This window comes from Mus caroli, unplaced genomic scaffold (assembly GCF_978045245.1).
Source record: "Mus caroli unplaced genomic scaffold, Mus_caroli_1 scaffold_11, whole genome shotgun sequence".
Lineage (NCBI taxonomy): Eukaryota > Metazoa > Chordata > Mammalia > Rodentia > Muridae > Mus > Mus caroli.
Window position 1 is genome coordinate 54,593,023 of NW_028227266.1, and position 13,831 is coordinate 54,606,853.

The following is a 13,831-nucleotide window of genomic DNA, read 5'->3' on the forward strand; positions in this document are numbered from 1 at the left end:
ACCATGAAGAGAGTATGTGATCAAAAAATAGTAACTGAAGTATTTAAGAAGACTATTGCCTAGAGAGCTTACAGCTGTCTGGGTGAAGTGAGGATTGTAACCCTTGATCTCAGTATCAATAACCAACTTTTCTTATTTCTTATTTCACCTACGTGTTAAAAAAATCCATAAACTACTTAACTCTCTGCTCCATTCTTTCTCTACAACATTTGAAAAGAGGCACCAATAAAAAAAAAAAAAACCTAAATAATGACTCAAGATAAAGTAATACATGTGAGAATAACAACTTGGTAAAAACCATAAAGAATTTCTTGAAGTTTCATTTCATGTGCATGAGGGAAAGAGCATTCAGTTTGCTTCTTCCTTATTCCATCTCAGCATCCAGAACATATTATACATCGATATTACAGTGCTATGAATTTGCTTTTCTATGTTAAAGCCCCCTGCATTTACTAGAATGTGATGCACTACTTTAGCTAGGGATTCAGGGCCATAAGCCTCGTTCAGTGCAATGAGATCACTTTAATAATATTCTAATCTTCAAGATGGATAATGACCATGAAGCGCTTCCTACAAACGGAAATGGCTGTTGTGCAATCTTAGAAGATATAAAAGAAAGCTTAGCACTTGAAAATGTATTTAAAGTATTTTTCTGCATTCCGCTGGTTTGGTTTACATACCTGCAAGCTTTGTCAGGAATCTGTGATGGAAGATAGCTACTTTTCTTCTCTTCCAAGTTCCGCAGTAACACCTCCTCTGCTCTTCCTTTCTCTGCCCCAGCCTTGCTTTGGTCCACACTGAGGTGGCCTTGGTCAGGGTCACACCTGTACATGAAGACTATAGCAGGCTTCTCGCTGGCCTCTCCTTTGGCCTCTGTGAACCAGTGATGGCGCTGGACTGGAGGGGGTGGCAGCATGTGGATGACTGTCCCGTCCAGGCCCACCAGCTTCCCTTTCTCTCGCTCTTTCTCCTTCTCTTCTTCCTCATCTGTTTTGCGGCGGCGGAAGAAGCTTTTAAATGATATCCAGCGTTTAGGTTTTGCATCAGCGGCTCGCCTGCTGCCTTCAGAGTGCAAAATTGATTCAGCTTCTGTTGATCGGGTAGGACTGGTTGGCTTCGTCCAATTGGTAAAATGCTTCTGCAACAGGTTACTTGCATGGTAAGGGGAAGAAGTAGACCGTGGTGGGGGAAAGGGAGGCGGTGGCTCACTCTGGGCACTTGTCCCTAATTTGGAGGGAGGAGAAGTCACTGGCTTCGTGGATGGATCTTTCTGAATTTTGGTAGTAGGGCTTTCTGTGGTCTGATGGGCCTCACCTTCCCCATTAGACTGAGATGTAAAAAGAGATTTGGGTCTGACTGGTGGGTTTTTAGGAATACTTTTTGTAGTATCTGCATCTGGGGGAACGGCATAGAGCTCTTCCACACTGCAAGCCTTAGGGCTAGATTGAGGTGCTTCTGGAGGAGTCTGGGGGGGTTGGATAGATGCCACAATCTGACATAGGACGGCGCTTGCTTTCTCCCTAGTGCTGTTGCTGCTGCTGCCTGGCACCTGAGACCCTTGTGCCCCTTCCGTTTTGCCCGCAGGCTCTTGAGTGGGTCTCTGGATTTTTGCTGGGGAGTTGTGGGTGGAACTGTAGCTTCTTTGTGGAGAAGACTGACCTCTGTTGAGACAATTGTTAAACTCCTGCACCTTCTGCGCTACTGAGCCTCTTTTCCGCTCTGTGCTGTTGGAAAACCCTTTAGCTTGGGGACAGTCTGTGGGCTTGCTGGGAGTGCTATCAGACACTTTGCTTTCAGTTTCTATTTCTTCGTAAGTATGGCTTATTACGCTTGTGGTTTTTTCCTTCACGGAGAGTTCTCCACTTGTTCCCAGAAAGCTTTTGTAGATGGCGAGATTGTCATACGCATTTGGATTAATAACAATGGGGACTTTAATGGCATTTTTGGAACTCCGGGCATAGGATGGCTCATCATGGATGATAATGGGAAAAGGTGGCATCCCGGCATTGTTGTAACTATTAAATTTTATTTCAGACAAATTAGGTGACTTAACAGGGATGGTTTTAGAGGAGATGTTTGTAGCCGTGGGTGAAGTGGGTGCCGACTTATGGCAGTTTTTTCTTGGAGGGACATTTGGCCCAGGTCCCCCAGTACTTAATTCTATTTTAGGGATCTTTTGTCGTGGACTGGTGCTGGAAGTCCACACTTCCTGGTATCGGATTGCACTGGATTTTTTGAGATGGGCATTTATTTGTCCTGGTGTCAATGCAGGTGATGTAACTGGAGAGTTTGGAGTAGAAGATGAACCTTTTATCTTGGGTCGCCCCAGGTGCTCGCTGGCCATGGCTGCCGACACATCCACAACAGTATATGGCTTACACAGCGGCTGTTCCAGATTTACCACACGGTAGGGCTTTGTCTGTTCTTCTACTGGGACAAGGCTTATGGTGACTGCCTGGCCAGCGATATCTGTAGAAGCTTTGCTCTCTGGCTTCTCAGTATGTACTGCAATCTTGCCATCCTTCTCCTGTAAACGGAGAGCAAGGACAGCTTTGTGTGTTTCTGGCACTTTCACCGAGCTTTTGGAAGTCAGTGATTCGTCCTTCTCCTCATTGTTACCAGGAGGACTTTCAAAATTAGACTCAGTTTCTGCCATGTCCTTAGAATTTCCTGGGTTACCAGGAGATATCCCCCCATTACAGATCTTCTGGGATAAACTGCTGGCTGTTTCAGAGCGCGACTCTTCTGTGAAGGAGGAATCTGGTGATGTGCAGTCAGACGATATTGTGCTCTGAATGCTTCCTTGACCATAGGAGACCCCAGAATTTTCCTCATAACCATTCAGGATTTCATCATAGCTGTCGTCATAGTCCACAGCACAGATTCTCTGCAGAGACTTATTCCGTAAGGGGATAGTATTCCACTTTTTGCTCACAAAGAATCGAACAGGAGACAGGGTGTTTGCCCTGAAGTTAGCAAAGCGAGGCTGCCCTCTCATGCGAATCTCCATGGCCAACAGCTCTTCATCGCTCTCGTCCCAGCTCTCATGCTCCTCCTCCATGTTACTGAAAAGCACATCTTCCTCACTCTCCTCACCACTGGAGAACTCAGGGTAGCAGAACCTGCCCCCTTCGTTACTGATGACCTCGGTGCTCCCGCTCAGGATGACGTGTTTGCCCTGAGAGTCCTTCATGCTCCCAGTCATGCAACTGGGTGGGATCTTTCTTTCCAACGATCGTTTGTAGCAATCATTTATTCTTCCCAAGAATGTTTCTCTGGAGTTTGTTTCATTTTCTCTGACCGGAGGGGTGGCCTCCAGGCCAGCTATCTCCTTTAGCACTTCAGTTAGCCCGTTGTTGTTACTGGATATCTTCTGTGCACTGTCATTATTGGCACACTGCTGAGGATCACTGCCAAAGCCTTCAGTATCACCTTCAGAATTGTTGTTAAGTGGTTTCTGGCTCAGGGACGTCTTGTTTTGGTTCCACCCCAGGATGACAGGCTTGTTCTCACAGTGTTCCTGGATGCTTAGCTCGCCACACACGCTTTGCCCATCTGCCACCATCATAGTGGGCTTCACTGCGATGGTGGGCTTTTTAGCCACAGGGGGCCGGAAGTTGCCCGTGCTCCTGACTCGGTGGTTGTTACTGTGATTGGCATTAGTTTTCACACTGCCGTGGGTGATGGGCGTCTTCTCAGAGTCTGGAGGAAGCTGGTGCAAGCTTTTAGGTTTAAAGCAATTCTTGCATTCGCCAGGTTTCCAAACGTGTTCAGTAAAGGTGTTACAAGCAGACATTTTTAAAAATAGAACTTCGCAGACAATGCTTTTCCTTCAGTGCATAGCAAGACTTGCATTTGCATCTGTGAGTTTTCACCTCCTTATGTTGTCATAGCAGCTCCTCTAAGTACAATCAATCTGTGGGGAGGAAAAAGAGAAAAAAATCTGAATGCGAAAGGTATATGAGATTTACCACTATGAATGATACGCAAAAAAACTAGCTTTAACGTCTAAATTTTTTCTTCAAAGGATTGAGAAAAAAAAAAAAAACAATTCGGGGGTGAGGGGTGGGGTGGAAATAACTTTTCTATAGTTAACCGGCATCTTGGAAACTTACTCATATTCGTGTCTATGTAATTTCCAGCTTGATGTGTCCATGGAAATAACTGTGTGACCTCCTCTCCCGGGAAGGCCTGTGTGTGTATGTGTGTGCTCGAGTGCACATGTGTGAGCTGGGCGTACACAAGTGTGTGGTATGGAGTCAGGGGTGGGAGTGCTGGGAGGGAATCCGGTGCCTCAGATACACTGAGCTCCACTCTCCACCCCCTGGGTTTGCCTTTGATATTGATCTGTGAGTGTCAGTCAATCTTTGCTTGACATATCTCAGTCCCTGTGCATTCTTCTTCCATTCGCCCTTAATATGTTAGCTGCTTAGCAGACTCTTTGGATCCAGTGCGCTAAAAATCAATCCCTCGTTTCTCTAAGTCAGTTTTTCCAATTTTGTCTTCTTACATCTCACTGGACCCTACTCTTGCCATCGCCAGGCACTGCTAGCAGTTCAGATGCTTGCCATCTCTTGTCCAGATAACTGGGATAAGTGAGGCTGAGTCTCGTCCCATTCTACACCATCTTGTTTGTTTGTTATTGCTGCTACTTCAGGTGTGGTTCTCAGAGAAACACACTAGCCTCACCTGGAATTTGTTAGAAATGCAGTTTCTTTAGGTCCAGCCCCCGACTTGTTACACTTGCATGTTAATCTCAGCTGAGCCACTGCTCTACTACATTGACAGATGTGACTCCATCGCCTTCTTACTAATTAGCATGGAACCAGGTATTCTTGGCCAGCCTTACCTAATGCAGCACTTCCTAATGCCAGTGTGCACACTGGAGAATACTGCCAGGTGAATAAAAACCACACGGGGACACTCTAGGTCTTACCTAAGTCAGATGCTAGGGAAGAATAACAAATCTGAATTTTAAACACGGTATTAGAAGCTGTAAGACTAGATCTATGCCTCTTAGCACCTCATCTTCTTCTTGACAATCAACTCTTGCTGTACTCTCCAATTGGGTACTCATCTCTTCTTGGATTACAGAAGGTCCCTTCTGTTTCCAAAGACAGGGGCCTCCCTCCCTTCCTGTGTGTATGTGTATGTAAGCATTTGTGTTGAGTGTGTGCACATATGCATGTTGAGGCCAGAGGATGACACTGGATGTCTTTCTCAGCTCTTCTCTGCCTTGTATTTTGAGATGGGGTCCTGAGCTCACCAATTTGGCTAGGCTGGTTGGTCAGCAAGCTCATGGCATCTGTCTATGTTCCTACTAGTACTGGGATGATTAAATGCACTGTCCTTTAAAGTTCTGTGCCACTCACCTCTCAGCACTGCAGACCTTCTAGAGTGCCATAACAGCCCTATGCTTCTACATAGAATGACAATGACTTGTGTTGGCAGGACCAAACCTCCTGGGTTCAAGACTCAGAATAGAGCTACAGTACTCCTAACCTTACGACAGACAAAAGTGTGGGGATTTAATGCCTAAAATATGAAAAAAGTCCAACTGATTACTTGGGACCCCATCAAAATAAAACATGTTGAGCTGGGGATGTAACTCGTGATAGTATGGTTGTCTAGCACACACAATGCTCTGGCTTCAGTATACGCATGGACACACACACGAAAAACGGGTTTTTACCTAAAGTAAAAACACTTTCAAAACAGAAGGGCTTTGGGAGTGTGAATGCAAAACAAATGATGGATTTTAGTAGATATACTACCACAGACTGTGTTCATATACACACACACACACACACACACACATATGCATATATACCTTATAGCTATGTGACACTAAATGCTGCTTGGCATATAGAAAAGCAAGTGAGACCCACAGTGTGAACTTCCTGGGACAATCAATGAGCGTATGTTTGAGAAGTTGAGAATGTGGCACATTTGTGAGGACTTGGATGGTTCAGTTAATTTGGAAAACAGTTTGGCAGCTTCTTATAAAGTTAAACATAAATTTGCTTTGATACCTAACAATCTCATTCTTCAATATTTACTAGAAACAATAAAAATGTCTACTTATACCAAAACCAGTATACAGAGATTTACAGACAAAAACTGGAGACAATCATACACAACTGCACATATTTGTCAAAACTCATAAAACTTGAACACTAAAAAGGATGAATTTTATTATATGCAAATGAAACTTCAATAAACCTGAGCTACAAAAGACAGTTTGAGCTGGACAGAAAATAGACCTTGGAAGGAAGAATAAAAGACAAGAAAATGTTTCAAGGGCTGCTACAGGCATGCTAAGATCTAATGAGAATCTGCCCTAGGGTGTGGCATCGTATCAGGGAAGGCACAGAAACTTAGCTCAAAGAATGACTGGACTTTGGAGAGAGTTAAGAGGTGCTGAGGTGGAGTTTATTCCAACAATGTGCAAGGATATTTACCAAGATAGAAATGCTGGAGATGGCATAACTTCTGCAGAGAAGATGATCAGAGCATGCTCTGTGAGCCCACATACAACAGAGTAGGCTGTTGATTTTCACCAATCTAGAACACAGGAGAGAACTGTGTGCCTCTTATGTGCTTGGGGGTATTTTCTAGGCTAGGAAGAGCATGGGGAATGGTAGAGAACATGCTGGGGGTGAACCAGGGAGAAGGCATAACTACCCCTTTCTCTCAGAAAAAAAGGCAAATAAAAGCTACATTCAAGGAAACAATGAGGCGGACGCCAGAAGAGCAGACAGCTATTTCCTATGCTGCTCAGAGGTACTGGAAATGAGGGCCTATGTGTCCTAGTACACTTGGCAGAACAAGCGTAGGCTGGCCTCTCTGTGTTCTGGTATAGCAGTGAGGATGGAATTCAGACTGGTGGGCTGGACAGCAAAGCGGCAGGACACTGGCAGATGACTCTTTGGAAAAGATTTGGGTAGGAAGAGTTAGATTCAGAAAGGACTTCTTGATTTTAATATAGGAGAAAGTAGATAATGTTGTATGGTGATAGTGGGGGGGGGGGAAGACAGAGAAGAATAAGAGAGGCAGAAAAGGCAGGGAAAGAGAGCACAATTCAAATCTGAGAATGTTAAAACTGATGAAGCTCTCATTTTGTTTCTGTTGTTTGATGAACCAGGAGTTCTGAAGACCAGAAAAGAAAGTAATTCTCCTACATTTACAGTAAATGTGAGACCAGAACTGAGACTAGGGCTATATACTATGTATGTTTTGTCTACAAAATGTATTTATTTGATGTATGTGTTTATGCCTGCAGAGGTCAGAGGATAACCTGCAGAAGTCAGTTTTTCTTCCCACCCATGCAGGTTCCAGTGAGTGAATCAAGTTGTTAGGCTTAGCATAAGCAAATTTACCTACTTAGCCATTTGCTGGCCCTAGCATATGTTTAAAATTGCTAATTTACTTTTGTTAGCCTTGCCCCTTTTTTGTAGTATAGTCTTCCTGAAGAAATAAAAAACTCCAATGCAAACATGAAATACAATGAACACAGAAAAATTGTGTAAACCTATTATTCAGAATTAATTTCTATTAGCAACTTGAGGCATTTCCTTCGAGTCAGCAAGTTTTCTTTTTTAAAAACCATATCCTGTATACTAAGCATCATATGACACTGAACAGAAAAGAGGAAGACATCCTGCCTAATAGCTTGTTAACCAAGCTGACCTATTCCTCGGAAGGTACTACAGGTTTTCTTTGTAAGTAGTACCGTGTTTTATTTTTCCCCAAGATTAATAAATATGAAAAATTATTTCCAATTCTGAGTATGTTAGTTAAACCAAATGATGGTTGTTGAATTGATTAGCAACTATCACATTAACAAAACTGCCAAAACTGGTTCATCAAGACCAGTTAACTCACGTCATCGCTAGAAGCCAGTCTTAGTGTGGCTGTTCCTTTGAAAGGCCTGTGCACATCTGTATCTACACTGCCTTGGAACCCGGAGATGAAAGGAGCACACACCTCCAGTAAGCACCAGATGGAGCTGCTGTCTAAGCCACAAAACCTGGACTTTGACGCCTTCCGCTTTAAACACTAATTATGTTTGGAGACAAAGATGTTCAGTTAAAGATGCTGTCAAAACTATTTTAACTTAATGCAGGCCCTTAGAGAAGGAAGCTATACCATATGCAGGTCTATCCGAAGCCGGGTCTTCTGGCTTTCCTGCCTTTGCAGAATCACTTAAGGGCAATTGATAATACCTACAGCGTTCCCCTCTCGTGCCCTCTCATCGACAGCACTGTCCAAACAGGAAACTTGAGTCACCGAACTCAATGTTGAGACATTAAGAAAAAAAAGTGTCTCCTGAAGCCTGTTCATACGGAGACACAGCGATCTGCTCTGACACGCTCTACATATTTGCCAGAGCAGGTCTGATAAGGAGTATCAAAGTGTAATGTTTGTTTTTTTTTAAAGCTCATTTGCTTATATATTCTTTATAATCTTTTATTTAAACATTTTCATAATTTTGATCATGTTTTCCCTTTCTCCAAATTCACCCCAGCCCCCTACCTACCCAACCTGATATTTTCTCTCACTCCCCCTTTCCAAAAACAAAACAAAAATGAAAATCAAATAAAACACAAAAAACTAATAAGACAAAACAAACTCCAAATAGCACCCCCTTAAAAACTCCAAGTCCCATGGAGCCTGTTTTACACTGACCTCCTTGGAGTGTGGTTGATACACCCCAAAACACTCTGCTGGAGAAAACTGATTTCCCTTTCCTAGCAAGTATCAACTGCAAATAGCATCTTAATTAGGGGTGAGACTTGCGTCCACTTCCTGTCATCGCTGGGATGACTCAAAGGAAACAGTGTCCAGACACAGCAGGACTGATACACATTTGAACTTACAGAGACCAGCACATGAGACCAGCGCAGGCTCAAACCAAACCACATTCTTCGAACCCTAAAGCAAATCCTACAGATGAAATGGTTGATGGAAAATTTTAATGGCTGAAGCTGCCTCCAGAAGCTAGCCAGGACTTACCCCATGATCTAAAATTCTATTTCATAACTTCCAGGATGAAATCCCTGGAGCTATAGATAGAGTTATTCTAGAGTAGCTGATTTCACCTTGAGTCATGAAGGCCTTCTGAGAACCTACTGCTGCTCTTTGCTCTCTGCTGCTCAACAATGGCTATAATTAGTTTGCTTCTTGCCCAACTGTTTCAAGTAGATTTGACACAAAACAACCAATTCACCCTGGATTTCAATCTTGGATTACACTGTCAGCATCTGTGCTTGCTAAGAGGGATGCAGTTCCTGTTCTTAAAGAGGGACTGGGTAGGGGGTCTATTAAACTCCTCACACAGTATTCCTTAAAGGTAACCAAAGGAAAGCCCGATCATCATAAAGGAGTATGGGAATAGACTGCCAAGGTCCTCCCCCAATACTTCGACTCCTGAAGGCCATTAGCTCTCCCCATAAAATCTGCCTCATTTCCACAGTAGCAGAGCCAAGAATCCTCACTGCTGTCCACAGGCTTTTAAGGACACACTTGGAGGAGCTGGGCCACATGGCATCCCACAGTAGCCAGTCTCTATGATTCCAACGTCACATTTATAAAGCAAGGTTTTCATTAGGATTTGTAATGGAATATGTGATTCACTTATATATATATATTTAGAAAAGCAAAGGAAAATGTGACAAATATCCCACGTCATTGTTCCCAACTTTTCCTTTTTCCACAGTGAAAAATGCTGACCTGACATGCCAAGACCTTCAGTACATGACTAAAAGGGTAGAGAGGAAGTGGAAGCAAAGCTGCAGGAAGAGGCCTGCAGGAGATGAAAGACAGCTTCACTGTGGATCACAAATAGAAACTCTATGAGAACGCTCTTCTGGAGACAGCATGATGATGATGGCTACGATGATAATAATATTATCACTTTCCTGGCTACAAGAATAGGCAAACTCTTAAGATATGATGTTCTATTAACTCAAGAACAGAGCAAAGCAAAGCAAAGCATGCTTAATTTGCATATCTTAAAGCTCTATTACATGACAGAAGCAGCCCATTCACTTTTAGCTGTTCACAATTCTGTTCAGGGGTTACCTGTGTGATGACGTTTCCTTCTGATTTCCTAAATACCACTATTATTATATCGCATCATACTATAAAATACAAGTCTTGCGAAGACAGAACTGTGCTATGTCCTCTTCTTATTTGCATCAATGGACTGCTGAGAAAAAAACTAGACCCTGAAGTAAGAGAGCAGACTGAACAAATTCTACTAAGTCCTAGACACAGGGTCACTTTGCCCATGAAGACTCACAATTTTCAAAAAACCCTGGGACATATATGATACCATTGCGCCTGCTTTTAGAATGAAGAAACTGGGATTTGTCCAAGGCCACACAGAGCCTGTGAAGGCCAGAGCCAGCATGAGTGAATGCACCACGTGTATGTACGAATGGTACAGTTCAGCTCAGGCATGGACGACAGAGAAGACACGTTGTGTACATCAAAGAAAAGAAACGAGGAGAAGAGGGATGAAGGAGCTAAGAAGCAGAGGGAAAGGGAAACTGGGAAGAAAAAAATTCATTATTCTACGAAGAGAAACCGGACTTGTACGATTTTAGCAATGCAACCATTTCTGGAGACTTCATTATCTAGTGTAACCTGTACTTTGGTAAGTGATATTATATTTTCAACTACACTAAAATTTTCCTTCTTCAGCTACAGCAAAGTAAACAATCTATTCTGTAAAACATTTATAATTTAAACCTTTAAAGAAGAAAATGGCAAATTAATCAACGTCTGAATTACACACTACTTTGAGAAGTATAGATTGATTGCTTCAAGAAAATACTGCAATGTAACAAGTTTTAATTAAAATTATACTGAAAGAGTATTTCCTAAACTGTGATCCAGGGTGTAGTTTTCAAGGGTCTGTGCGTTCTCAAAATAGGTCAGTATTGATCTAAAGTCTCTGTCTAAGATAAGTTAATAGAGGGATGCGAGGGATGGCTCAGAGGGTTAAGTGCTTGTTGTGTGAGCATGTGGGCCTGGGCTCAGATCTCCAGCACCCACATATAAGGCAGAGCTAGCAGCATGTGCATGTGACCTCAGCACTGACTGAACAGGCTGATGGTTGGAGCTTGCTGGCTAGGCAGCCTAGCTGAAACAACAAGCACCGTGAGAGAACTTAACTCAAAAGCATACACACACACACACACACACACACACACACACACACACACACACACGATGGCAAACAAGAGAGGGTCACACCTGCAGTCAATTTCTGGCATCTATACACACACCAAGGAGCACACTCGCCTTCATATACACATGAGCGTATCCACACTTACACTACACATACCCTCATGCAAATACATTAACATAAACATATGCTGAGCTGTTATTACAAAATGGCCACTTATAACTAATAAGCACTATTTCTAGTCTGCGTGTACATTTGTGTTTATAGTCTGAGCTGGCACCAACCACACTATTAATATAAAAAATAATGAAGGGACAAACAGGCTCAATTCTTATGTAAATGATTCAGGATTTCCAAGTGAAGATGGAAATGACATCATGATATAAGCCATATTTACTGTGCTTTACAATGTTGGATTTCCAGTATGTTAGAAAGGGGTTGGAGAGATGGCTCAGAGATTAAGAGAACTCGCTGCTCCCAAAGGACCCAAGATCTATCCTCAGCACCCATGTAGGACAGTGCACGACTACTTCTAGCTTCAGCTGGCTTGCAGGGACACCTATACCTGACATTGCGTATGCTTATACAGGTATAAACACATGAACAGAAATAAAATAGGCCTTGAGAAAGGAAAGATAGGAAGCTGGCATAAGATGACCACACTGGGCCTGGTGCTATATCCCTATAATTCTAACACTTAGGGGATAATCAAGCTCACACTCCTTTAAGTGAACACTTAAACCGTAGTGAACGGCGGAAAAGGCAAAGCAAAACTACACAACAAAACGGAACTGGTGCTCTGAATAGAGAGAGCACACATATCCTAAAGCCAGGCAAGCGATTGAAAATACCTGAACCTTTAACCTTGAGTAAAAAATACAGTAGGAGTGATATGAAATGCACAGGTGGCTGAAGTGGATGGGGAGACAACGTAAGAGAAATAGTGACAACCCTCTAGTTAGCTTTATTCCACCATAGAGCAAAAGCAGAAAATCAAAACTGGTGCTGAGGAACAGCAGTTATAGGGTCAGAGATGGACAGGAAAGACAGGAACTGTTACCAGAGGACTCCAGATGGCTGTGAACACATGCCCACAGGCCTGCTAGGGCTGTCCTCAAGAAAAACAGCCACAGCCTGGACTTCTAGGACATGCTGGATATTAATAGAAAAGGAGACAGCTGGACAGGAGAACAGCCACACCACCTTCCCCAAAGTGTGCTTGCTGGTCTGAACTCTCATACTGGTGGTCTTCGTGCCTGCCCTAGGAGGGCAATGCTGCTGAGGTTCCAGCATGCCAGGTGGGTGTCTGCCAGTCCTGAAGAAGTGCTAGGCTCATAGCTCTTATGCTGAGCAGAGCGCTTTGTATCTCTTCTGTGCCTATTTTAACATCCCATCACCACAAGAACACTTACAATGCACAGATAATGAAGACTCAAAGATACGTCTAACTACCTATGTAAGTCAATCCAAGTTACTCAAACAATTTTATGCTTTATGGACCTAACTTTCTTTTTAAATGAAGAGAAACTTAATTCTTTATATTATGAAAAAAATCAGAAAATGAAGATATAACAACCTTTGCCACTCAAAAAAAAAAAAAAAAAAAAAAAAAAAAAAAAAAGCCAAAATCTTGCTACTTGCCCTTCTGGGTCAGACGTAAGTTGATTACCTAGACTAAATGTGTAATGCCCCAGGTTTCATTTCTGATATTGAAATAAAAAAGAAAGGGAGGAACTCTAATGATTTTTCCCATGGTTTTGTCCATTCGCAAATATTTAAGGATGCAAGAGTCCCAGAATCTACACTTCTTGCTCCTGTCTTCTGAAACACTAGACAACAGCTTCTAGTTACCTGTAGACCTCTCTTCACAGACAACTGACTAGCTTTCCTCCACAATACACTCAGTCCTTGGCCGTTTCACAACACTGGAAACTCTCAGGCTGGGTCAACTCTGAATGGTCCATCTCATGCAATAGCCAAGTCTTATTTCAATGGCAGAATTTTAGTTTTCTAATCTACCTTCTCCTTTTGACCCACCACCTGCAAACCAAATGTGGGTCCTAGATTTGCTTTTCGAATGGAATACTGAGATGACATGTTGCTGTTTCCCCTTTTTAAAAAAAGCCAGTTTTGTATCTTATTTCTCCATAAAATCACAAAGAGTTCTCAGCTGTCTATATAATACACTTGAACTCCAGAGAATAAAAGGTAATGCATGTTCCTGTTACTATCTTTCATCTTTTAAAAACATCCTTTCCTACAGGTTCACTCCTGTAACACTTGCTCAAAATTCTACAGACCAAGTCAAAGTGAACTCCCCCGTGATGGTGCTCATCTTACTCCTAAAGTGAACAGATCCTTCCCCGCGTCCCTATCACATGCCACGCACAGCTATTTGTATATTTCCTTCCCTTATTAATTTTATGTATTTGAAGGTAATACATTTCTCAGTCTATTATGGCACTGTTCTGCTTCTTGAATAGATAAATGAGTGGTGTGGAGCTATCTAGTTTTACTGAAGACAGAAACATTCATATAGCAACAAGGGACTCCCAGCAGCAGATGGGGAGATAAAACATGAAAAAGCAAGCTTGAAAACCTCAAAGCATTCCAGTACAGGGCAAACAGCCCTATATA

General features: G+C 42.7%; 1 protein-coding gene across 4 annotated transcripts in view; it reads right to left on the minus strand.

The window, feature by feature from the left end:
* Positions 1 to 13,831, minus strand: part of Peak1 (pseudopodium enriched atypical kinase 1) — a 219,129-nt gene that overhangs the window by 54,757 nt on the left and 150,541 nt on the right. For all 4 annotated transcript variants that reach the window (XM_021173067.3, XM_085844652.1, XM_085844653.1 and 1 more), the window contains one exon: positions 681 to 3,916. In XM_021173067.3, coding sequence (XP_021028726.1) covers positions 681 to 3,796 — 3,116 coding nt within the window. In that variant the 5' untranslated portion in view covers positions 3,797 to 3,916. The remainder of the gene's footprint in view (positions 1 to 680; positions 3,917 to 13,831) is intronic.